Source organism: Pelobates fuscus, chromosome 11, assembly GCF_036172605.1.
Source record: "Pelobates fuscus isolate aPelFus1 chromosome 11, aPelFus1.pri, whole genome shotgun sequence".
Lineage (NCBI taxonomy): Eukaryota > Metazoa > Chordata > Amphibia > Anura > Pelobatidae > Pelobates > Pelobates fuscus.
The window spans coordinates 97998077-98025195 of NC_086327.1; the positions used below are offsets into that span (position 1 = coordinate 97998077).

General features: G+C 43.4%; 1 protein-coding gene across 2 annotated transcripts in view; it reads right to left on the reverse strand.

The window, feature by feature from the left end:
• Positions 1-11138: 11138 nt before the first annotated feature.
• LOC134577563 (coiled-coil domain-containing protein 27-like) overlaps positions 11139-27119 on the reverse strand; it is a 31057-nt gene continuing 15076 nt past the window's right edge. For both annotated transcript variants that reach the window (XM_063436364.1, XM_063436363.1), the window contains 3 exons: positions 23676-23888; positions 22316-22420; positions 11139-11297 (listed from right to left, as the gene is read on the reverse strand). In XM_063436364.1, the coding sequence (XP_063292434.1) occupies positions 11187-11297; positions 22316-22420; positions 23676-23888 (429 nt within the window). In that variant the 3' untranslated portion in view covers positions 11139-11186. The remainder of the gene's footprint in view (positions 11298-22315; positions 22421-23675; positions 23889-27119) is intronic.

A 27119-nucleotide genomic window follows, 5' to 3' on the forward strand; every position in this document is an offset into this window, starting at 1 on the left:
AGCCATCAGACCGTCTGGATGGAGGAACAGCTAAGTCTCTACCTCTTTCGGAGGTAGAGACCACAGGTACCCTGACAGTACCCCCCCTCTCAGATACGCCCACCGGGCGGAATGAACCGGGACGAGATGGGAAGCGAGAGTGATACGCCCTGCGGAGACGGGGAGCATGAACATCCTCCTGAGGTACCCAACTCCTCTCCTCAGGACCATATCCCTTCCAATCAACCAGATATTGTACTCTCCCCCGGGAGATTCGAGAATCAATAATAGAGTTAACCTCATACTCCTCCTGACCCTCCACCTGAACGGAGCGAGGAGGGGCTATTGTGGAGGAAAATCTGTTACATATGAGTGGTTTCAGCAATGAAACGTGAAACGAGTTCGGGATGCGTAAGGTATTAGGAAGAGCTAAACGATACGCAACTGGATTGATACGGGTCAGCACCCTGTAGGGTCCAATATAACGAGGAGCGAACTTCATGGAGGGCACTTTTAAACGGATGTTCCTCGTGCTCAGCCATACCCTATCACCAGGAACAAAGACCGGAGTCGCCCTTCTACGTTTATCAGCGTGTTTCTTGACCAACATAGAGTTGTGCACAAGGATTTGTCGAGTTTGATCCCACAACTTCCTCAAATTGGCAACATGAACATCAACCGACGGTACCCCCTGGGAAGGAGAATCCGAAGGAAGAATAGACGGATGAAAACCATAATTCATGAAGAAGGGGCTTGAATGAGTAGAATCGCAAACAAGATTGTTGTGTGCAAACTCCGCCCAAGGAATCAAACCGACCCAATCATCCTGGTGTTCAGAAACAAAGCATCGTAAATATTGTTCAATTTTCTGGTTGGTACGTTCAGCAGCTCCGTTAGACTGAGGATGATAGGCAGAAGAAAAGTGTAATTTAATACCAAGTTGAGAGCAGAAGGACCTCCAAAAGCGGGAAACAAATTGGGAGCCTCTGTCCGATACAATTTGAGAGGGTATCCCATGTAGGCGAAAAATCTCCTTAGCGAATATCTCTGCCAATTCGGGAGAAGACGGGAGTTTAGGCAGGGGAATGAAGTGTGCCATCTTAGTAAACCTGTCAACCACGGTGAGGATAACAGTCTGTCTTTTAGAGATAGGTAGATCGACAATAAAGTCCATGGCCAAACAGGACCATGGTTTTTCTGGAACCTCCAAGGGTTGCAGGAATCCACATGGAAGCGTATGGGGTTGTTTGGTTTTAGTACAAACTTCACATGCAGCGATGAACTCCTCAATATCCCTCCGTAAAGCAGGCCACCAGAAGTCCTTAGAGATCAACGCGTAAGTCTTGCGAATACCAGGATGTCCCGCCATCTTGCTATTATGTAAACACTGTAAAAGTTCCAGTTGAAGAGCAGGAGGAACGAAATGACGGCCCGCAGGAGTCTGTTTAGGTGCTAGATGTTGCAACTTAATGATCTCGGCCAATAATGGAGAATGAATCCTGAGATTCGTATTAGCAATGATATTGCATTTCGGAACTATAGAAGAAAGAACTGGTTCAGGTACAGTAGAAGGTTCATATTGGCGAGATAATGCATCGGCTTTAGAGTTTTTAGAACCAGGTCTGTAAGTCAGTACATAATTGAAGTGAGTCAGGAATAAGGACCAATGAGCTTGTCTAGAGGATAAGCGCTTAGCCTCCCCAATATAGGACAAGTTTTTGTGGTCCGTCAAAATCGTAATAGGGTGTAGGGTCCCCTCCAACAAATGTCTCCACTCCTTTAAGGCTTTAATGACTGCTAACAGTTCCCTTTCCCCGATGTCATATCTGCTCTCAGGCCCAGAAAATTTCTTAGAGAAGAAACCACAAGGGTGTAACGGTTTATCCACCCCTAACCTTTGAGACAGAACAGCCCCAACTGCTGTCTCAGAGGCATCGACCTCGAGCAAGAAAGGCAGAGTCGTATCAGGATGGACTAGAATGGGAGCCGAGGCAAAAAGTTCCTTGAGAGTCTTGAAAGCACCCAGAGCCTCCTTAGACCAGAACTTAGTATCAGCCCCTTGTTTGGTCATATTGGTAATAGGCGCAATGATAGAGGAGTATCCTTTAATGAAGCGCCTATAGTAGTTGGAAAAACCAATAAACCTTTGGATAGCCTTGAGTCCTTTGGGCAAGGGCCAGTCTAAAATAGATTGAAGTTTTACAGGATCCATTTTAAAACCTTCCCCAGAAATCACGTATCCAAGAAAGTCTACCTGAGACTGATCAAAACTGCACTTCTCCAATTTGCAATATAGACCATGTTGCAGCAGCTTGTGTAATACCTTTCTGACCTGTCTATGGTGAGTCTCAATCTCCTTAGAGTGTATTAGTATGTCGTCCAGGTAAACAATAACACAATCATGCTGAAACTCCCTAAGTACCTCATTAATCAAATCTTGAAATACTGCAGGAGCATTGCATAGTCCAAATGGCATAACAGTGTATTCGTAATGGCCATACCGGGTATTGAATGCCGTCATCCACTCGTGACCTTGCTGGATTCTCACCAAATTGTAAGCCCCTCTGAGATCTAACTTGGTGAAGATTTTGGAGCCCTTAAGACGATCAAATAACTCGGTAATCAGTGGGATAGGATAGGCATTTCTGACAGTTATTTTATTCAAGCCTCGGTAATCGATACAAGGTCTCAGCGTGCCATCCTTCTTCTTAATGAAAAAGAACCCAGCCCCGGCCGGAGAAGAAGACCTCCTGATGAATCCCTTTTCTAAATTCTCCCGAATATACTCCTCTAGAACCGAGTTTTCCTGAACAGACAAAGGATATACATGGCCCCTCGGAGGCATAGTGCCGGGTAGAAGCTTAATCTTACAGTCAAATGACCTGTGTGGAGGCAAAGAATCAGCATTCTTCTTGTCAAACACTGCCCTTAAGTCTAGGTAAAGGTCTGGTATTTGTCTTTCTGTGGACTGAGTAGGATTCTCCGGTATGTTAATATTAGCTAATGGAGAAACCTTGCACAAACACCGATCCTGGCAGCCCTGGCCCCACGAGAGTATCTCTCCTAACTCCCAATCGATAATAGGGTTATGTTTTTTCAACCATGGGTACCCCAGAACTATGGGAACGGAAGGAGACGAAATGAGCAGAAGAGATAAATTCTCCACGTGTAGGATACCAACATTTAAATTAATGGGCATGGTCTCACGAAAGATAACAGGGTCTAGTAGTGGTCTACCATCTATGGCCTCAACGGGATGAGAAATTGTTCTTACTAGCAAAGGCTTGGTCGATAAAATTCTCAGCAGCACCGGAATCTATCAATGCCATAGCCCTTACTACTTCCTTCCCCCAAGTTAAGGAAACTGGTAGCAGAAGCCTGTGATCTTTATAATCAGGAGTAGAGGACAAAATAGAAACACCCAAGGCCTGTCCTCTAGAGAGACTTAGGTGCGAGCGTTTCCCGGGCGGTTAGAACAGTTCGAGAGTAAATGACCCTTGGCTCCACAATACATACACAAACCCTCTCTTCTCCTGTGCTGTCTTTCCTCCTCAGAGAGGCGGGTATACCCTATCTGCATAGGTTCAGTAAGCAAAGATATCGTGGAGTCAGGACTTAGAACAGCGGGAGCTAACCTAAAAGAAGGTCTCTGGTTCCTCTCTCGAGTGTTCTGTCTCTCTCTTAGACGTTCATCTATACGAGAGATGAACGAAATTAAATCCTCTAAATTCTCAGGGAGTTCTCTGGTAGCAACCTCATCAAGGATTACATCAGATAGGCCATTCAAAAATACATCCATATACGCCTGCTCATTCCACTTGATTTCTGCCGCCAGAGACCTGAACTCTAGTGCATAATCCACCAGTGTTTGGTTCTCCTGTCTCAGGCGCAACAGTAATCTGGCTGCATTAACCTTTCTACCTGGAGGGTCAAATGTTCTTCTAAAAGCAGCTACAAATGCGTTATAGTTATAAACTAATGGATTATCGTTCTCCCATAGTGGGTTGGCCCATCTCAGAGCTTCCTCAATGAGTAGGGTGATAATAAATCCTACTTTTGCCCTATCTGTAGGATAAGAGCGAGGTTGCAATTCAAAGTGGATACTAATTTGGTTTAAAAAACCACGACACTTCTCAGGAGCCCCACCATAGCGTACTGGGGGGGTAATGTGAGAAGAAGCACCCACTGTGGCTACCTCTAGACCTGAACCGACAGGAGAAACAGGGGTATTACGTATCTCCTCTGGTGGGTTATTGGCACAAGCTAATAGAGCCTGTAGCGCAAGCGCCATCTGATCCATTCTGTGATCCATGGCTTCAAACCTAGGATCAGGAGCAGCCTGACTGTTTGTACTTGCAGGATCCATTGGCCCTGTCGTAATGTCAGGATCGGGACAGGGATCCAACACGCAGAGTACAAACAGTAGCCAGATACGTATACCGGACCTTAGAATGGCCGGACTAACGTAAGTAGTACAGTATAGAATGGTCAAAGACAAGCCGAGGTCGAGGGTAACAGAAGACAGGTAAGCGAGAGACAAGCCGAATCAAGGGTAACAGAGATAAGCAGAGTAAGGTAAACAAGCCGGGTCAAAACCAAAAGGGATAATAGAATACACAAGCACTGAGTGACTAGAACAAGCTAGAACCACGACAGGGCAATGAGCTAATGAAAGAAGCTCTGTTAAATACCCTGTTCAGAGCAGTAACCACGCCTCCGAGGCGTCCTGATTGGTCCTGCAGCAATTGACTGACAGGTCGTTCCGGGGGAGTGTCCTGATGACTACTTCCTGCCTAGATGCTGTAAAAGGCAGTCACTCCCTCGCGGCCGGCCTAGCATGACCGGATAGACCGCGGGGAAGGGAGCCATCAGACCGTCTGGATGGAGGAACAGCTAAGTCTCTACCTCTTTCGGAGGTAGAGACCACAGGTACCCTGACAACAACCTAGCTTGCACCAGTCAGTTGTTATTATTATACCAAGATATGGAGCATAGCTGAGCATTATCGTCTTATTATCCAGGGAGCGCCTTGTGCTACATGACCATCCCATGCCTAGCCTGAATGTAATACCACTTGACAGCATAGGTATAAGTGTACATATACAGAAACCTGCAACAAGACTGCTTGTCCCAATTTAGTTAAGCTTGATGTCTACATAAATTTACAAAAATGTGTGTATTCTCATGCCACTGTCTAACCTGTTGTTACTCTTGAACCGCGCTGTTGTGGCGTAAGTTGATACCCTGTAACCACCTGCACAACTCAAAATAAAGAATAAAAAAAAACTAAAAACTTAATGTATAAGCTTCTGTACTCATAACCACTACAATAAAACAGATTGTTTAGGGTGCTTGTAGCATTTCTTTTCTTTTTCTTTTTTTGGTAAGAGCTTGATTCAGAAGGCTTTATTTTTTCATTATAATTAAATTATTGTATTTGAATATTGTTTTAGTGGGTCAACTTTAAATAATTGCACTGAATTGCTGCAATGTCTTTTTTTTGTGTGTGTGTTTTACTTGTTGATGAACAGAACTTATCAATAAATACCAAAACAATTACTCTTTTATGTAACATTTTTATCTTGAAAATTGACCTTTGACAGTTTAATATTATTATACATAACAAGGAGGTAAATATTAACTTGAGATTGTTGACATTTTTGAGTCCAAGTTTCCGATGAAAGTTAACACTCATCATTTTTCTGATGAAAGTAACAAAGTGAAGTGATTATAAGATAATGCACTGAGCCCTGGGCCCAGCTAGACCAAAGTTTACACAATATCATCTGTCAATAGTAATTAAATCCTTCATTAACGGATATGGTCCCATTAAGTGAAAAAACATTTTTAATTATGTGATAGCACTTTTTACTCCACCAATAATGAAATATTTTTACGTAAAATAGCAATATTGTGGTGTGCAAAAATAGTGAACGTTTTATTATTATTATTATTATTATCATTAGCATTTATGGGCCAACTTACTCCGCAGCGATTTACAATGTTAAAAAATGGGAAATTTAAAGGGACACTTTAGTCACCAAAATAACTTTAGCTTAATGAAGCAGTTTTGGTGTATAGATCATGCCCCTGCAGTCTCACTGCTCAATCCTCTGCCATTTAGGAGTTAAATCCCTTTGTTTATGAACCCTAGTCACACCTCCCTGCATGTGACTTGCACAGCCTTCCTAAACACTTCCTGTAAAGAGTCATCTATAGATTATTTTTGCTTTATTGCAAGTTCTGTTCAATTTATTTTAACTTTTGTATCTAAGAAAGGAGGAGATTCACGGCCATGTATTGATTAAACAAGATCACCATCAAAAATGCTTATCCTATTCCCCTTATCTCAAAGTAGTTTGACAGACTCCAGGGTGCTAAGGTGTTTACCAAATTTGACCTTAGTAGTGCTTATAATTTTGGTAAGGATTAAGGAGGGACATGAATAGAGAACTGCATTTAACACAAGAAACGGTCACTATGAGTATCTTGTCATGCCCTTCGGCTTATGTAATGCTCCAGCCGTTTTTCAGGATTTCATTAATAATGTTCTCAGAGACTACATTTATACTTTTGTATTATTATATCTGGATGATATACTCATTTATTCCCCCGATCTCCAGACTCATCATGGGCATGTTAAACTAGTTTTACAAACTTTGCTCAAAAACGGGCTATATTGCAAACTTGACAAATGCCTATTTAACCAGACGCAAGTACAGTTCTTAGGCTATACTATTTCGGCCTCTGGTTTTCAGATGGACCCACGTAAACTAGAAGCTGTTCTGCACTGGCCATTACCCAATGGGTTACAAGTCATTCAAAGGTTTATTGGGTTTGTGAATTATTATACGAGAATAAGAGATGCATCAAAGGTTTCTCTACTGTAATTGCATCCATCACCAATATGACTCGTAAGACTGTAAAATATGCTCTAAAGCGGCTAAAGAAGCTTTTGAGCTACTTAAAAAATGATTCGCTTCTGCTGACATATTGTTACACCCTGACACTAGCAAACCCTTCATACTAGAGGTAGACGCCCTTGAGGCAGGGGCTCTACTTTCTCAGAGGGAGAGTCAGGATACCCCTTTGCATCCTTGTGGGTTCTTTTCTAGAAAGTTGTTGCCAGCAGAATGCAATTATGATATTGGTAACAGGGAATTATTAGCCATTATCCTAGTTGCCCGGTCTCCCTCCTTTCCGTTCCCCAGCAGGTGCAACGTTCTAAGGAATGCCGGCCGCTGCGGTCCAGATTTTTATAGGAAACGTACCTTTGCCCACATCAAAGATGGCGCCAACGTGTGTTCGACGTTACGTCATAGATGCGCATGCACGTTTTGGGGTCAGAGGTCAGAGACAGCCAATTACAGCCTAAGGAGGGTTGTTTATACACAAATTGCCTTTTTGTCAGTGCCCTTTCGTGGTTTCCACTAGCTGGTTATCCGAGAGTGTGTTCCTGATTGTGTTTTTCTGGTTTTTGACTTTGGATTCATTATGACTTCCCTGATTTCTGGTATCCTTGACTTCTGGCTTTCCTTATCGTTCCTTATCGTCTCATTCTGTGTCCCTGACCTCGGCAAGTATTTTGACTATTCTCAATTACGTTAAGTCTGGCCATTCTAAGGTCCGGTTAGACGTTATTCTTAGTCATAGGTGTGATACTATTCTGCGTGCTGGATCAACTATAATCCTGACACTCCCCCGCTAATCCCAGAGTCCAGATATACTCCGCCTCCATAAAGGCCTGGTTTTCGCAGCGTAAGACCAGGCGCAACCCCTCTGAAGCCAACCCCTTTCCCACGCCCCCTTTTTTTGTTTTCTCTCTCCTTCTTCTTCTTCCCCACCCCTTCTCACCACATTCCTTCGGCCCTTTCTCCTTCACCCCCCCACCATCAGATTGCTGCTGGCCCGGGTCCCTCAATAACCCCAAGCATCTCTTCCCCACGGAACAATTGACGGTGCACTTACCGCAGTTGTTCCATGGGGGAAGAGGTCAAATGCGTATCTATCAACTGTAAGGGCCTCAATAATCCATCAAAAAGACACCAATTTCTACGCTGGGCCAATAGGACCCGGGCAGATATACTCCTTCTACATGAAACTCACTTAGTTCAGAACAGACCACTCCCAACATTATAACAAATACTGCACAGCCGATTGCCCTTTGGGCAAACAAAACGAAGTGGGCTACAGCACATGACTACACATTCTACTCTCACCCACATCAATCCCACTCCAGAATAGATATGTTCCTGATCTCCCCATCCCTCATGCCACAGGTCGCAACAACATCCATAGGTTTAATCACCTGGTCAGACCACGCAGACATCATACTCACGATCAACATGCCCAACACAACGAGACCATAGTCATGGCGCCTAAACCCTACATTCCTCCACAACCCACCAATCAGAGAACCTATCCAGAAAGCCATCACCAAATACTTAAACAAGGACTTGGTAACCTCCAAAAGCATGCTCTGGGCAGCACACATACCAGTACTCAGAGGTACAATAATAAACCTTGCATCCATACACAAAAAACAATACCTCACTGGCCTGGAACACACTCTAACAGAGCTGCGAACCCTGGAACACCAGTACAAGCGCAACCCTACTCCGGCCCTTAAACTGCACATAACTAAATGCCAAACAGACCTTAAAGAATTCATGGCCAAAGACTCAGCTAAAGCCCTTCAGTGGACAAAACAAATGTTTTATGAAAAGTCTAACAAAGCTGACAAAGTTCGTTGTCGCATAGATTACGACAACAAATCGCACATAAACACATTGACAAAATCTCTACCCCAGACGGACGATTAAAATAACTCCCTGACCAAATAGCTGAAGTCTTTTAAATTATTTCTCTGTATTGTACGATCACAACTCACAAGCACACTTAGAACCCAAGGCGCTTTAGAACTTAACTTATAACTATTTAAATTCGATACGATTACCCACCCTCTCCAAGACAGCAGCAAACACGATCTCAACCCAGATAAAAACAGAAGAAGTAGCAAAGACACTGAAAACACCGAACAAAAGCCCCAGCCCAGATGGCGTCACTGAACTGTGCTACAAAACCTTCTCCGGGACCCTCATTTCACATCTGTGCAATCTTTTCAATACAATTTTACAGGGGAAACCCGCTACCGCCAGAGATGCTTAAGTCCCTAATTCCATTTCTGTGCAATCTATTCAATACAATTTTAAAGGGGGGACCTCCTACCGCCAGAGATGCTCATTTGCCTCTTTCCCAAACCAAATAAATTCCACCTTGAACCAGGACACTTCCGCCCCATATCGTTATTGAATGTAGACGGCAAATTATTCGCTAAGCTACTGCCGCAATGCTTGAACCCCTTTCTCCACAAATTAATCCACCCTGACCAGGTGGAATTCATCCCCTCCAGACAAGCATGCGACAGCATTCGACGCACATACAACCTCATTTGGGTGGTGACACATAGGAAAATCCCCACTCTAGTCCTGTCGCTTGAGGCCGAAAAGGCATTTGACCGACTGCTATGGTCCTTCCTATTCTCGGTACTACACAAGTTTGGCTTCCTGTAGCCCTTCTTGAGGATGCTGCAAACACTTTACGCTACCCCCACAGCAAACCTCCTACTTCCTCTTACCCAACCCCCCTCTTTTGAGATTCACAACGGCACAAGACAAGGCTGCCCGCTATCCACCATTCTCTTCGCTCTCTCACTAGAACCCGTCCTACAAACACTTAGGCATAAGGGGGAAATTAAAGGAATCACAATAAGCACAGATCCATTCCTCCTATTGTCGGATGTAAGGATGTATATAACAAACATTTTCAGTGCAAATATAAGCCATCGCTTCCACAGAGAAGATGATTCAATAAACTCAGAATTGTAGCAAACTGAAAGCCAAATGGCAAGATTGAGGCTATAATTGATGATTTGGTAAAATTCTCCAATTTAGTTAAAGCCACAGCTGGTCTATTTTTTTTTTTTTTTTTTTTAATTCTTTATTTTCATTGTGCATGAAATAATAGGCGAGCAGAGCCACAATAGCAGCTGCAGGCTTTTCATAACATTTTTACAAATTAAATTGTGGCAGATTAAACAGCACTTTTTTTTTTTTAAAGCAAACATGCAAATATCCATCGTTATGACAATAGTAGATATATATAGATTCACTAAGCTATACAAGCCTATGAATTGTCAAGTTTAGTTACGTTTAAGATTATATTAAATGAAGCAAACATGCAAATTTCTAGCGTTATGACAATAGTAGATATACATAGATTCACTAAGCTATACAAGCCTATGAATTGTTAAGTTTAGTTACGTTTAAGATTATATTAAATGTTATATCAGGTTAAAGTAAAAGGAATAAAACAAGCTTGGACCATGTAACTAGGATTACTGAGCATATGATAATGTTTTAGTTAATAGAACCGTCTGGCTGCCTAAGTGTACAATCTGCAATCTGCATATCTTTACAAGGTATATACAAGTGAGGCACATATTGGATAGCACGTTGAGGCATTAATTAAGCAGGCTGTGTGCCTAACATTAAACTTAGTTTGCGTTACAAAAATTGACAAGTGGTTCACTTAATGCTGACATATTACTAAACATGCTCGGCAACGAATTAGTATCGATTATGCTTAAAACCAGGTATGGTTGACCTATTATGCTTGTTAATGAGTACGTTTAATGAAAACAAGAAGGTAAGTGTAAGTCCCTTACTGTCCATCAGGTTGGGGGCTGACAGGATAGATAGAAGGCTGTAGACTGACCCTATGGAGGCATGCTCGTTCATAGGTCACAGGGGTAGTCTTGTTAGCCTATGCCCATTGCAGTGACTTGTGTCCTGCCTGCGTCGTTTGTCTCAGGGGCTCCTCTGGGTCGGGAATCAACTCCCTCTGCATTCCGTAGAGTGTGCAGCTTTGCGGCTCCTCGCTTGGCAGCAGTGGCGTGAAGGGGATGATATAAGTTCCCGGTTCCCGGATCATTTTGCCGTTCATAGTTTGATTTGATAAAATTCAAAGTTTAGTGTATAACCCTGAGACTGAGAAACTGAAATAAATCATTCACTAAGGTAAAAATTGTAGTACGAGATGTTGACTTTATTGACAGTTCTATTTGAACATTGAAGAGAACAGATGTACTATAAGCCACGCAGACATAGATCATTATGTGATGCTTTGCAAGTCAAATGCCAGTTTATTTATTGTTTTGCTTGTGATTTAGTAGACTCCGCTTGAGAGGTCTGTGAACCTATTTTTTTTTCTTTTTGCTTTGGCTGCTGGTTGAATTCTGAGAAGTCCACAATTACTTTCTATAAGGTATTAAGAAGAAAAGAAAATGTTATGAGTCGCATGCATTAAGTATGAAAGCTAGGTTCTCAGTGAAGAGAAATACCATTCTAAGAGGATAAACATACCAGAAGTAAAATTAAATGCTCACTTCATTCACACTACACACAATTCCATATGCAACTTAAAGGACCACTATAGGCACCCAGACCACTTCAGCTTAAAGGACCACTCTAGGCACCCAGACCACTTCAGCTTAATGAAGTGGTCTGGGTGCCAGGTCCAGCTAGGGTTAACTAATTTTTTTATAAACATAGCAGTTTCAGAGAAACTGCTATGTTTATCAATTAGTTAAGCCTTCCCCTATTTCCTCTAGTGGCTGTCTCACTGACAGCCGCTAGAGGCGCTTGCGTGATTCTCACTGTGAAAATCACAGTGAGAGCACGCAAGCGTCCATAGGAAAGTATTATGAATGCTTTCCTATGTGACCGGCTGAATGCGCGCGCAGCTCTTGCCACGCGTGCGCATTCAGCCGACGGGGAGGAACGGAGGCGGAGAGGAAGAGGAGAGCTCCCCGCCCAGCGCTGGAAAAAGGTAAGTTTTAACCCTTTTCCCTTTTCCAGAGCCGGGCGGGAGGGGGTCCCTGAGGGTGGGGGCACCCTCAGGGCACTCTAGTGCCAGGAAAACGAGTATGCTTTCCTGGCACTAGAGTGGTCCTTTAATGAAGGTCTAGGTCTAGGTTTAACCCTTTTTGCTTTTTCAGTGAAACTGCTATGTTTACCTATGGGTTGATCCAGCCTCAAGTGGCTGTCTCATTGAGAGCCGCTAGAGGCGCTTCCGCGCTTCTCACTGTGATTTTCACAGTAAGAAGACGCCAGCGTCCATAGGAAAGCATTGAGAAATGCTTTCCTATGGACTGACTGAATGCGCGCGCGGCATTGCCGCGCATGCGCATTCAGCCGATGACGGAGAAAAGGAGGAGAGTTCCCCGCGCCGATGGAGTCCGGCGGGGGAAAACAGGTAAGATTTAACCCCTTCCACTCCCTAGAGCCCGGCGGGAGGGGGGCCCAGAGGGTGGGGGGGACCTAGAGACCCTATAATGTGCCAGGAAAACGAGTATGTTTTCCTGGCACTATAATGGTCCTTTAAGAAGCACACCAATAATTTTCCTATAGTTACTTTAATAGGGACAGACTGAGAGAAACAGGTACACATTACAGCTAATTCTATACAGAGAGCCTAAAGCTATATGTAGTTTGACAGTTATGTTAAGTACTAAACAAGCAAATCACTCTCCATTTCACCCATTTGGGGATGGGATTTCTTTTTTTTTTTTTATTATTATTATTATTATTTATAAAGTGCTGTATAATAGGTGGATTAATAAATCCAATTTGCAATAAGCCAAGCTGGATATACAGGGACAGTAGCAGTAGGTGCTGAGGGCCAAGCCAAAATTACAAAATAAAATACATACAACACACATTTATACCCTAGAAGGGTAACTATCACTTCTTGTTTTATATTTTAATACTATTTTTTACTTATTTCTTTATTTAACCCCTTAAGGACCAAACTTCTGGAATAAAAGGGAATCATGACATGTCACACATGTCATGTGTCCTTAAGGGGTTAAAGGGACACTATAGGCACTAAAGCAACTTTAGCTCAATTAAGTAGTTTTGGTTTGCAGATCATGCCCCTGCAACCTCAGAGTTCAATTATCTGTCATTTAGGAGTTTAATAATTTTGTTTATACAGCCTTAGTCACACCTCCTTGCATTAAACGTCCTGTAAAGTGACATATAATACTTCAACTTTATTTACTGCACATTCTGATTATTTTAGAATTTAGAATTGAACTCCTGCCATGTTAATAGCCTTCTAGACCCCTCAGGAGCATACTGTATATGATTAAAGTTCACTTTACAGAGCAGGAGATAAGAACTTCCAGAGCAAGTTTACATCTGGTTGAACATAAAATATTTTTTTTCCATGCAGCCTGTGTCAGTCACAGTCAGGGGAGGTGTGGCTAGAGCTACATGAACAGAAACCAAAGTGATTTAACTCCTAAATGGCAGTGAATTGAGCAGTGAGTCTGCAGGGGCATTATCTATACACAAAAACTGCTTTAAAGGGAAACTGTACTCACCGAAAATACAGCTTATTTTCCTCCCAAACTAAATTCTACCCATCCCCTGCACCTCTGTAACCCCCCTTGCAAGACATATAAACTTCAATAAATATTATAATTCTTACCTTATTTCCAGCGCTGCGTCACACATCCATCCTCCGTTGTCTACACCCCCTTCCGCGTCATCCGATCAGCTGACCCACCCTCCTTCCCTCCGCCAATGAGCTCATACTCATTGTGAATCATTGGGAAGCAAGAGTGCATGCGCATCTAACGCAGCGCCCCGCCCCTCGCACGCTTCACGCAGAGATTCATTGAATCTCCTTGTGAAGCTGCATTAGACCCACGTGATCTGCGACGTCCTCATACAGTGCGTGGGGGCGTCGCACGTCGTAACTCATCTTTCCTCTCCTGTGGACGCGGAAGCACCATCTAGCGGCTATGTAAGGGGAGGCAGCTGGAAGTGGGATTTTCAATTTAATCAAAACACTGCGGTTTAGCAAAAACCACAGTGTTTTGACAAACTTGGTTAAGGGTAGAGGGTCAAGGCACCCAGACCACTCAAATGAGATGAAGTGGTCTGGGTGCCTAGAGTGTCCCTTTAAGGCAACGTTTATTTGATACCTGAAGCATCCCTTTAATAAATGTTTATTTGTGAGTTGTAGAAAACAAAACTGAAAACAAAGGTCATGTCAAACTAACCTAATTGCATAGGTCATGTCAAACTAACCTAATTGCATTCTACGAAGAAGTAAGTAAAATATAGATCAGGGTGTTGCAGTGGATGTGATCTACTTGGATTTTGCCAAGGTGTTTGATACGGTCCCTCACAATAGGTTAGTCTTCAAACTAAAAGAAATTGGTCTAGATGCATATTCTTGTTCTTGGGTAGAACATTGGCTTAAGGATAGAGTACAATGAGTTGTCATTAATGGTACATTTTTAGGCTGGACAAAAGTGGTAAGTGGTGTTCCTCCAGGTTCTGTTTTGGGACAACTTCTATTTAACATATTTATAAATGATCTTGAAATAGTCATTGAAAGCCATGTTTCAGTGTTTGCAGATGACACAAAAGTTTGTAAAGTAATAAAACGTGAGCAGGATATTGCTTTGCTGCAGAGGGATTTGGATAGATTTGGGCACTGGGCACTAAAATGGCAGATGAAATTTAATGTAGAGAAATGCAAAGTTATGCACTTCGGGGTCAAGAATGCACAAGCAACTTACACCTTAAATGGTAGTGAATTAGGGATAACCTAGGGGCATAAATTCTCGGGATGAAAATATAATTTTGCCTCTTTATAAATCACCTTGAATAAGCTGTGCAATTTTGGGCACCTGTTCTAAAGAAGGATATCATGGCACTAGAAAAAGTGCAGAGACGAGCTACAAAAGGTAGGAAACAGGAGGGTGACTAATGTATGAGTGTGTGTGTCTCTGTGCATGTTATATGGTATGTATCTGCATGGATGTCAGTGTGTGTTTGTTTGTATATCTGCATGTGTGTCAGTGTATGCACGGGTGTGTCTGTGTAACTGTCACCCCACCAGACACACTGTCACCCCCCTTCACCCTGCCACACTCCACCAATCCTGTCACTCACCCATGCCATACTTACCTCTCATCGCTCTGCCATATTCACCCCATTACACTCACCTTCTCTCGCACTGTCCTACTTACCCCCAATCCTGTTACTCAACCATGCCATATTTACCACCCATCGCTCTGCCATATTCACCCCATTACACTCACCTTCTCTTGCACTGTCACACTCACCCCCCCCCCAATCCGGTCACTTACCCATGCCATATTTACCACCCATCGCTCTGCCATATTCACCCCACAGCCACTCTTTCTGCATATCTTGAACACTTGATTGAAGAAAGTCAGACAGACTTAGTTCTACCAAATGGGGGCTGTGGAAGAGCCTTTACTTCAAGCCTTCATTCCTGAATTATTTCCATAATATGAAAAGTCTATATAGAGAAGGGCAAGATCACTCAACGAGATACATATCTGCTTCTAGAACAGCTGAATCTGAGGTCTCTCCTGAGAGCGTTTGTTGGGCAGCATCATGGAGGTCTTTGGATACCTTTTAGAGTTGAGCGAACCCGAACCGCAAAGTTCGGGTTCGTACCGAACATTACGTTTTTTAGACCCCGGACCCGAACACGGACATATCACTGTATGTTCGGGTTGGAGTTCGGTGTTCGGCGATTTAATGGCGCGTTTGGAAAGGCTGCAGGGCAGCCAATCAACAAGCGTTTGACTCGTTTGCCCTTAGAAGCCATCACAGACATGCCTACTAATGGCATGGCTGTGATTGGCCAGTGCAGCATGTGACCCAGCCTCTATATATAAGCTGGAGTTGCGTAGCGACGCACGCACATGAGCTCTTATTAGTGTAGGGAGAGGATGCTGCAGCTGTTAGAGACATATTAGGAAAGAATTCTGCAAACTAGTACATTAGTAGGGTGCACTTCATATCTGAGAGTCAAATAGAAGCGTAAAATAGAAGCGTCAAATACTGCGGTTACATCGGAGTTTTAAAACTTTACATTTTTTGGGTGCTAAAAAGTACATTAGTGGGGTGCACTTCATATCTGAGAGTCAAATAGAAGCGTCAAATACTGCGCTTACAGCGCAGTTTTAAACATTCTTATTTTCTGGGTGCTAGTCTGCTAAATAGTAAATTTGGGGTGTGCTCTTCATATCTGAGAGTCAAATAGAAGCGTCAAATACTGCTGTCACATTACAGTTTTAAAACTTAAAATGTTTTGGGTGCTAAAAAGTACATTAGTGATTGCACTTCATATCTGACAGCACGGGACAGCCCTACAGACACATCAATGGAAAATCACGGATTATCTCTCCCAACACGTAACCAAAATGCTCTCTCAGGAACAAACCGAAGACCTGGAGCAACCCTTAACCCTTGAGGAACTCAAGGGAGCACTGAAAAGCATGAAAGCCCATCGGGCACCCGGCCCTGACGGTCTGCCGCTTTCATATCTTCGTGCTTTTAGTGATACCCTATTGCCCAAGCTCCTGACGGGACTGAACTCGATTCGCGAGGGCGGTCAGTTCCCAACAGATACCCTGGCAGCTACAATCACAATAATTCCCAAGGACGGCAAGGACTCGACCAATTGCTCGAGCTACTGTCCGATTTCTCTTCTGAATTCGGACCTCAAGCTCTTTGTCAAGGCTCTGGCCCGTAGGATCTCTCCGATCCTCCCGGGCCTTATCCACCCTGACCAAGTCGGGTTCATCCCAGGTAGAGAAGCCAGAGATGACACGATACGGGCACTCAACATCATTCATACGGTGAAATCCAAGAAATGGGAGGCTGTGCTGCTATCGACGGACGCCGAAAAGGCGTTCGATCGGGTAGACTGGACGTATCTCACAACTACTCTCCGCCACTTCAGATTCGGCCCTCAGCTATGCGCCTGGGTGTCAGCACTGTATACAACGCCTACAGCGCGGATCCGCATAAACGGAACCTTAACGCAATCTTTTCCGATCAGCAACGGTACACACCAAGGTTGTCCCCTGTCCCCCCTCTTGTTTGCCCTCTCCCTGGAACCATTTCTAGAGGCGGTCAGACGGGACGGGGGCATCACGGGGGTGTCACTGGACGCGGAGGAGCACAAACTCGCTGCTTACGCGGACGATATGTTCTTCTTTCTAGAACAACCCCTAATCTCGATCCCCAACCTCCTCAAGGCGTTTCAGCTGAAGCACGCATGGGTCAGTCGCTCTGCACCAGACTTGTCCTCTAATTGATCAGTTAAAGGATTTCAAGTGGACTCATTACAATTACAGGGCCTCTAGAGAGTCCTGTATTGTTATTTGTCGTCACTACCTTCCCGCGTCAGGAGTGGGTCATTTGCGCGCCTTCTGCCTTCCTTGCATGTGGTAGCCGTTTCTCAGGCTCCCTCTCCAGAATCGAACCCTGATTCCCCATTACCCATGGTCACCAGTAAATGGCATTGAAAGTTGATATGGATGACATACAAATGTGTTGTCGCCTTGTCGTTGGGGAGCCCATTGAAAAAGTGCTCTAGCATGACGAGCTGGGTGATCTCCTTCGGGAACTGGGCTTTATGGGAGTTGAGCCAGTTCTGGGTGGCCCTTTTGATGCGGCATGCCCACTTCGCATGGGAGTCCTTCTCCCCTTTCCGGGTCTCCCTAAACTTTTGGTGGTATTGCTCGGGGGTGACCGCATAACGGGCAAGGAGGATTTGGGTAATAAAGGGATAGTCTCTGATCTGCTCTTCTGGTACAGCCCGGTAAATATCCGCTGCCTTCCCCACTAGTTCAGCTTTCTGTTCTGGCCACCTCTGACATAGAAATGTGGGCTGACACTCTGGTGTGTTACACCACACCCCCACAGCCCCATTCGCAGGAGGACCAGAGCAGCTTAGACACAATCACAGGTGATTACAATAAAGCTTATGAGCTTAAGGTATAAATTTACCACCCGGACAGTTTCTGCTCACTGCTGATACCCCTGAGGACGGCGTGTGGTCACGCCGAAACGTACGTCGGGTTCTTCTGTGTTTTTAATACTCTTTGAGCACTTTGCTCTGAGCACCTTTTTCATTTATGTTTTTCTAGCATGTGTGTGTAACCTGGGGCTTCAGATGTTATGACAGCATTTAGATTAGAACACCCATGAAGGTGTTTTATAGGAGATAGGGTATTAGCATAGCACTACTGTTTGGTTGGGAGTGTGTGTTTCTCCCTTTCCCTGTTCTCTCATACTGCTTTGTTACCTGAGTTATGTATGGGGGTACATATTGCCTTCTATCCCCTCTCCGTTTTTTGTGAGGGTTCCTTTTGGCTATTAGGCTCTTGACTAGCCCTGTTCCTACCATACATATTTCTCCCTATATTATTCTGTCCATCACTGATAACCCAGGTTTTTAATAGATTTCAATAAAGGCTTTTTTATTTTTTGGCAACTACACTACTGTTGAGATTGGACTGGGTATTTACCCTCTGGGCGGTCTTTATATAAGACATCCCTTTTTGGGTTTTTTCTTCTTTTTCCCCACTAGTTTGCTGGCCAGGATGGTGACCCAGTCGCTGGGGTCTACGTCTTGGAGTCATCGATGCCTTCTTCTGCTTCCTTGAACTCTTTGAAGGAATTGTATGGTAGTTTGTGGGCCAGGGTGGTTGTGCTTCCCGGCGTCCTCTGCTCCTCTGCTTCTGCGCAGCGCAAGCAAATTTAATAACATGCTTGCGCTGTATTTGCTTTTAAATTGTCTCTGGTGTCTCCACAAGTGGGATACCAGAGGACAAAAGGGCCAGGAAAGTGTATGGTGCATGTGTTTGGAGCCTGCTTGTGGGATTGCGTGTGTGTAGAGTGTCGTGTGGTATTGTGTAAATAGGTAATTTCATTTGTGTTTGTGGTGTAATATGTGTGGCTAGGGGCTGTAGAGAGTGTGTGTATAGATGGCATAGTGTTATAGGGGATGTAGCGAGTGTGTATATATGGGCTGTAGTGTGTGTGTGTGTGTATAGGTGACGTAGTGTGTGTAGGGGTTGTAGAGAGGGTGTGTTTAGAGAATGTTGTATGTGTTTGCTGACAAGTAATGCAGTGTGTGTGTGTGTGTGTGTGTGTGTGTGTGTGTAGGAGTTCTAGTGTGTAAAGGACCCAGAGTGTGTATAGGAGATTGTGTGTGTGTGTGTGTGTGTGTGTGTGTGTATAGAGGATTAAGAGTGCATATAGGGTAAGGGATCTAGCGTGTATCTGGAGCGTAATGTGTGTAGTGGTGCAGTGTGAGGGGTGCTGTAGTGTGTGTGTGTGTATATATATATATATATATTTGGACGTATTGTATGTGTGAGGGGCGCAGTGTGTGTGTATGTAAGAGGGGTGCTGTGTGTGAGGGTGTTTTTATCTGCCGTCACAGTCTAGGTTTCTAATTTTCTTTGTTAACTCACTGAGGGTTATTTTATATATATACGAAGAAGCGAATAATGAATAGGGTAGATCCAATAATTCACATAGCTATATGCAAAACATTGAAAAGGACCCCATGCATTGCCTACCTCAAAGCTGCAAAGTAGGGGGTAACCCAGAGAAAATACACAGAAAAGGAGACCCTTGAAACAAGGGGATCCTGAGAAGCAACTTTGGACACGGAAAAGGCACTTGAATGCCCGGTAACAGGAAAGAGAGAGAGAGTAATAGGAGAGTGAACAGGTGAAAGATAATGAATCATAACCTGTACCCCCAACTTGCTTGATATATCATACTTGTACAAAATAATAGTAAAAATAGATAAATAGCCCCACACGAGGACTATAGAGGAGTAACAAACAAGAGAACCCCCAAAAATATCTCTCCAATAGCTGCCTAGTATAGTATGTGGATACAACCACCTTAACTAAGGCAAACACACTAAATACCTGCTACCGCTGGCAAACCGAAAAGTCACCTAATAAAAAACTATAAAGTGCTACCTAAAAGTGTGAGACAAACATTCATTATCTTTCACCTGTTCACTCTCCTATTACTCTCTCTCTCTTTCCTGTTACCGGGCATTCAAGTGCCTTTTCCGTGTCCAAAGTTGCTTCTCAGGATCCCCTTATTTTATATATATATATAAAATAAAACAAAACAAAAATAGTAATGCACTCCACCTTCCTTGATGTACTTGCCCGGTGCTTATCAGCAAACAGATACAGCCAAAAGTACAAGATAGCACTCCAGGGACTTCCAAGTTGAATGAATAAAACTTAGCTTTTATTAGCTTAAAATAAAAATCAACGTTTCAGTCTGTATCACAGACTTTCATCAGGATGACTATATATATATATATATGTGTGTGTGGGAGTGTGCTGTGTGTGTGAGCGAGGGTGCTGTGTTTGAGGATGCACTGTGTGTGTCTGAGGGTGCTGTGTTTATCTGAGGGTGCTGTGTGTGTCTGGGTGCGCTGTGTGTGTCTGGGGGTGCTGTGTGCATCTGAGGGGGCTGTGTGCCTCTGGGTGCTGTGTGCGTCTGGGTGCTGTGTGTGTGTCTGGGTTCTGTGTGTGTGTCTGGGGGTTGTGTGTGTGTCTGGGTGCTGTGTGTGTGTAGGTGCTGTGTGTGTCTGGGGGTGCTGTGTGCATGTCTGGGTGCTGTGTGCATGTCTGGGTGCTGTGTGTGTCTGGGTGCTGTGTGTGTCTGGGGGTTGTGTGTGTGTCTGGGGGTTGTGTGTGTGTCTGGGGGTTGTGTGTGTGTCTGAGGTGCTGTGTGTGTCTGGGTGCTGTGTTTGTCTGGGGGTTGTGTGTGTGTCTGGGGGTGCTGTGTGTGTCTGGGGTGCTTTGTGTGTCTGGGTGTGCTGTGTGTGTCTGGGTGTGCTGTGTGTGTTTGGGTGATTTGTGTGCCTAGGGGTGCTGTGTGTGTCTGGGGGTGCTTTGTGTGTCTGGGGGTGCTGTGTGTGTCTGGGTGTGCTGTGTGCCTAGGGGTGCTGTGTGTGTCTGGGGGTGCTTTGTGTGTCTGGGGGTGCTGTGTGTGTCTGGGGGTGCTTTGTGTGTCTGGGGGTGCTTTGTGTGTCTGGGGGTGCTTTGTGTGTCTGGGGGTGCTTTGTGTGTCTGGGGGTGCTGTGTGTGTCTGGGGGTGCTGTGTGTGTTTGGGTGCTGTGTGTGTTTGGGGGTTGTGTGTGTGTGTAAATGTATTTTGTATTTAAAGAAAAAAGTTATATCCCCCCCTTCCTTCTTACCTTTAGCCTGGGGGGGGAGCCGTTCTGCCATGAGGGGGGGGGGGCATGCTTCCTTCCCTGGTGGTCCAGTGGTCCTGAAGGCTAGAGTTCACTCTCGCGAGATCTGAGCATTGCCCCGGTAACCGCTGGATAGAGCTTTGCCGGTCCTCTCTCCTGCCTCCCTCCCTCTCCTGTCGGCAGCCGCATCTGAGTGCCTGTGGGCCGGTGAGGGAGATCTTTGATCTCCCCACTGGCCCATGGAGGCACACAGTGGGGCCGGCGCTAGGGTAGCGCAATGGCCCTGCAGGGGCTGGCAGGGGAGATCCTGTGATCTCCCCTGCCGGCCTCGGCCCCACGACCATCGCGGCCCACCGGGCATTTGCCCGGTGTGCCCGATGGCCAGTCCGGGCCTGACTCCAACCCTCTCTCAAATGGATAATTCTGGTAATCCTCCTGACAGCCATGCTTTAGATTTTGATTTAAGTTCTTCCAAAGCTAAAATCAAAGATTCCATCTAGTGCTATTTTATGGCTCAGCTGTATTTTTTATTTTTAGGTATTTTATGTTATTTTAAATGATTTCCCTATCCACATTTGTTTGCAGGGCACTTGTCCTACTCTTACCCCCATTTTACTTCCTTTTGCAGCCCTCTAGCCCTTTCCAGGACTTTTTTAGAGGCATTTTTGTGCCCAAAAGTTCGGGTCCCCATTGACTTCAATGGAGTTCAGGTTCGGGGTCAAGTTCGATCCTGAAGCCGGACTTTTTTTTTCAAAGTTCGGCCGAACCCGCCGGACCCGAACATCCAGGTGTTGGCTCAACTCTAATACCTTTGACATTGCAAGCAACAAGTTCTTCAGATGACAAATTTAGGCACAAATAACTTTCTTCTGTTTCTCATAATAAATGTATTTATAGTTTTCATACGGCTTCACTATCTTTTGTTTATAGGCATGGGCAGCTGATTACAATATTGCTGAGTTACTGAATTTAACGTCATAATTTCTCATCTGTCAAATGAGAGAAGAGGAACTATCTACATGTATGCCGCCATGAAAAATAACCAGGGGGAAAATAATTATATTGTAATACAATATATATATATATATAAACATTTAATATTAAACAGTGACGTGTGCTGCTTGAAATAGATTGATATATTGACTAAATTAGCTGCACTTGTTAATCTAAAAAAAAAAAAAATTCATTTTACCTGCATGGCTGCTAGAATGTCATCGTCTGTGAGTTCAACCTTTGGAATAGTTGCTCCCGGAGCGCTGAATGTAATCTGAATTATTTGACTACGGAATTTTTCAAACTAGATATAAGAAAGTAAAAGAAGGTTATTATTATTTTACTCTCCCTGAGGGTTTATTACATCCCATTATTTATTTATATAAAAAGTTATTTAGGTGTGCATAGAGATTTGGGATAGGGCGCAAGTAACTTTTTTCTTAGTTTTTTTTTATTTTATGCTGAGTAGCCATGGTGGGTCACATTCTGATGTTAACTGATCACATACTGCTCATTGTAACGTGCTTGCTGCAGCAGGCTGAAAGAGACCAATCACATTATCGCCCGGTGTATACTTTATGGCAGCAGCTGACAGCCGTGTCTGTGTGTCTGTGTGTCTGTATGTGTATGTGTGTGTGTGCGTCATTCTGCTCTCTTCTCACCTGCACCCCTCTCTCAGCATTTCAAAATGACCAACATTAACTGTTATATAATGTTTGTTCCCAGTCTGTTCTGTTCTACCTTCTGATTATTAGATTATTCTAAAACATTAAAATCTTATAAAACATTAAAAAAAAAAGTGATCGTCCATCATTTTGGCTAGCAGAAAGTATAGCAGAAAGGATGCTATGGAGCTTTTGGTACAGTTAGGGCAGCCTCTACTGGCATTTTATGATATTACATAAAAAAAAACCTTCAACCATAATGTATCTATTACCTGTGTTCTTTAAATCAGCAATATATTTAAAGAAACACTACAGCATTAGGAATAACACTGTAGTGTTCTCTTCACCAATTAGATTCAGGGCCCCCTTAAATGTAAAGGAAAAAAAATGGAAAGGTATTTACTCACCTATTCCAGCTGACCCCTTTCCTGTAGCCGTTTGATTTGTCACCCATGATGGCACGCTATCTCTTCTCCTATCCAACCCAATGCTTTTCATAGGGGAGCATTGGGGATAAAATGCACATGCATGGCAAGTGGAAATAAAGTAGGAATATAAAAATAATAGAATAAAAATACACAAATATTACACTATTAAAATGGGCTAGATGCTGAAGGATTTTAATGATGTAATATAGGTGTCCTTTAAGTTTCTTTATTTTTTTTATATCTACTTTATTTACCATTAAAGTTTTGTTATTAATTTTCTTTATCAATTATAGTTTTAATTGATGGGTTATCCCATCTATGCATTTACCCGAATCATTAGACTTTCCAGTGACATTTTCACATTTATTATTATAGGGACTTATTGTGTGTAACAGGCCTATTAGCATGTGTTAGACATTTTTGTATAATAGTTTTAATAGATGGTTTATCCCATCTATGCATTTACCCGGGTCTTCAGACTTTCCAGATCCATTTTCACATGTAGCTCAGAATACTCCAAGTCTTCAGCCTTGCTCTGAATGCTGTGCTTTTCCTGCTTAAGTTTATTAATTTCACTTTGACATTCTATAGTCTCCTTCTGTAGACCCAGAACTTGGGTCTTGAACTCATCAATTTTATCATTTTGTTTTATCAGCTCCGATTTCAGTTCTAAAACAAGCTAAAGACAGAAAGGGATTATGGAAAACAGAATAGCAAATTAAATCTTCACATTCAACAAAAGAAATCAGGCACTTCACTAACAAGCAATATGTGTAAAAAAAAATGCAAAGCAATGACCAAAAGATTGTTTCCTGGACAGGAAAAAAAGTTTGCAGAATAACAAAGTTAAAAGACAACAATCGTCACTGTGACACTATCGTTTAATATAATGATCCTTTCACCAAGTTCAGAAAGGATTCTGTGTTATATGAAGTATATGTAAAAAAAAAAAAAATTTAAACGCATACTTACCTTTAGTATATGGCAGGATCCTACATACACCTTTGGTTAGACAGTGTTTAAAAACCTCTATATAGTCTCTATGGTCTTTCCTGCTTCACTTCTTGCAAAGTGCAAAGACATGATTAAAATGAATGCTGGTCAAATTCAATCACTGTTTGATCCAGGGTGCATGTATCCTGTATCCTGGATACGCAGGGAGGAGTTTTTTTATTTTATTTTTTTACATATACTTAAAGGGACACTGTAGGCACCCAGACCACTTCAGTTCATTGCACTGTTTACATTGCATCTCTAAGTCTGCCCTCAGTGGCTGTCTATCAGACAGCCACAAGAGGGCTTCCTGAATTGAAACAGACCTTTGGTCCAGTATTTGAAGCTGGAAGCCCTCACACTCTGCATGGGGACCTCCAGCGTCAGATTTTTCCCCAATGCTTTCCTATGGAGAGGTCTAATATGCAAGCACGTCCATGCGCATTAGGGTCTGTTAATTGCGGGGCTTTAGAGGGGGCAGAGCATCAACCCAGTGCCGAGGGACATCAGCGCTGGGATAAGGTTTTTAACCCTTTATTCACAGGGTAGGGGGGCGCGCGAGGGAGCAGGGAGGCAGGGGGAGCGATAGTGCCAGGAATATAGCTTTGTATTCCTGGCACCATAGTATCCCTTTAATGTATCAAAGATCTATTTCCTTTCAAAACCTGATGAAAGGTTCATTATATTAAAAGATGGTGTTGGGGTGACAGGTCTCCTTTTAAAGTTAATGAACACATATGCTGAACAATAAAGTGTTTATAAATTTAACAATCTGATATTTTTTTTTTTTTATTTTTCCTGTGCTATGATGACACTTTATAATCCTATATAATATAGTGGGATAAGCTTTTCAAATGATTTAATATTTTTGGAAACCTTTTTTATGCCATTATGCAATACAGAGCTTTAATGTCCAGTGACAGCGTAGACTGTAATGTGATAAAACTACCAAAAGGGTTAAATCCCTGATGGCAACAACCCAGTTATCTTTTGATACCTGGCGGTCCCCTCTATCAGCTGGGGCCAGAATAGGTGAGCGCTGCAACCAGGGATTTAACCCCTTAAGGACACATGACATGTGTGACACGTCATGATTCCCTTTTATTCCATAAGTTTGGTCCTTAAGGGTTAAAGGGTTTCTCCAACCACCATGACCACCTCTGCGTTTTGAAGTGGTCACCATGGTAGGACTCTGGCTTGAAACACTGCACATCCAGAGTAATTCAAAGTAATAACACTGCACATCCAGAGGGGGCAAGTTGCACTAATGCCAATTCTGTGCATTAATTATGTCTGTCGTCAGCGTGCCATGCATGCTGGCCACAGATGTAACTGCTTCCCCCTTGTCACTCAAAAACTGGTAAATAATAAATGTTGGTGCAGTAAATGAGAAAGATGGAAATTGGGGTTGAACACACTCAGAGCACTCAGAGCAAAAATGTAAACATTTCTTGTGTCCTGAAGTACTAAAATACTTTCCATGAGACAAAATTATGGCCTTAATTTTGATTGCATCATTTTTAACTGAACTTTAAAAATATAATTTTGGAGGGATTGACCAGCATGGTGAGCAGTCACACACCACATGAGCTCCAGCCTCCAGAACATTTATTGTAACAGAGTTCTTTTTGGCTGAAACCTCGAGAGCTAATTTGGTACTGCTGACCTACTGCATACCTGGGGCTCCTACTCTGCTCTCTTGGAAGCCCACACGGCTTCATTTACTGGATGACCTCCCAGGGCTGTCCTGCGGTCTAGTGACACAGGAATGTGTGAGGCAGCCGATCCCTCACCCCATGATTTACCAGTGGAAGACACAGTGGACTACCCTGTTTTCCCCTCACCCTCTCCTGCCCGTGAGGGATAATCCGTTACTCTTTTACCTTTTATCTGGGACAAACCTGAGCACACCCCGCTACAGAGAGGGAAAAACGTCTTTGATCCCCTGCTGATTTTGAACGTTTGTCCACTGACAAAGAAATGATCAGTCTATAATTCTAATGGTAGGTGTATTTTAACAGTGAGAGACAGAATAACAACAAAAATAAATAAATAAACCTCAGAAAAGTTATGAATTGATTTGCATATCAATGAGTGAAATAAATGTTTGATCTCCTATCAATCAGCAAGATTTCTGGGAGAACTGGGTGAAAGTGTTGTGGTCAGATGAGACTAAAATCGACTTCTTTGGCATCAACCCAACTCGCCATGTTTGAAGGAGGAGAAATGCTGCCTATGGCCCCAAGAACACCATCCCCACCGTCAAACATGGAGGTGGAAACATTATGCTTTGGGGGTGTTTTTCTGCTATAGGGACAGGACATCTGCACCACATCAAAGGGATGATGGACGGGCCCATGTACTGTCAAATCTTGGGTGAGAACCTCTTTCCCTTAGTCAGGGCATTGAAAATGGTTCGTGGATAGGTATTCCAGCATGACCATGACCCAAAACACACAGCCAAGGCAACAAATGAGTGGCTCAAGAAGAAGTACATTAAGGTCCTGGAGTGGCTTGGGCAGTCTCCAGACCTTAATCCCATAAAAAATCTGTGGAGAGAGCTGAAGGTTTGAGTTGCCAAATGTCAGCCTCGAAACCTTATGACTTGGAGAGGATCTGCAAAGAGGAGTGGGACGAAATCCCTCCTGAGATGTGTCCAAATCTGGTGGCCAACTACAAGTTCGACCTCTGTGATTGAAAAGAGGGTTTTGCCACCAAGTACTAAGTCGAAGGGATCAAATACTTATTTCACTCAGTGACATGCAAATCAATCAACTATTTTGACATGCATTTTTCTGGACTTAAAAAAAAAAAATGTATTCTGTCTTTCATTGTTAAAATATGCCTACCATTACAATTATAGACCATTTCTTTGTCAGTGGGCAAACGTTCAAAATCAGCAGGGGGTCAAATACTT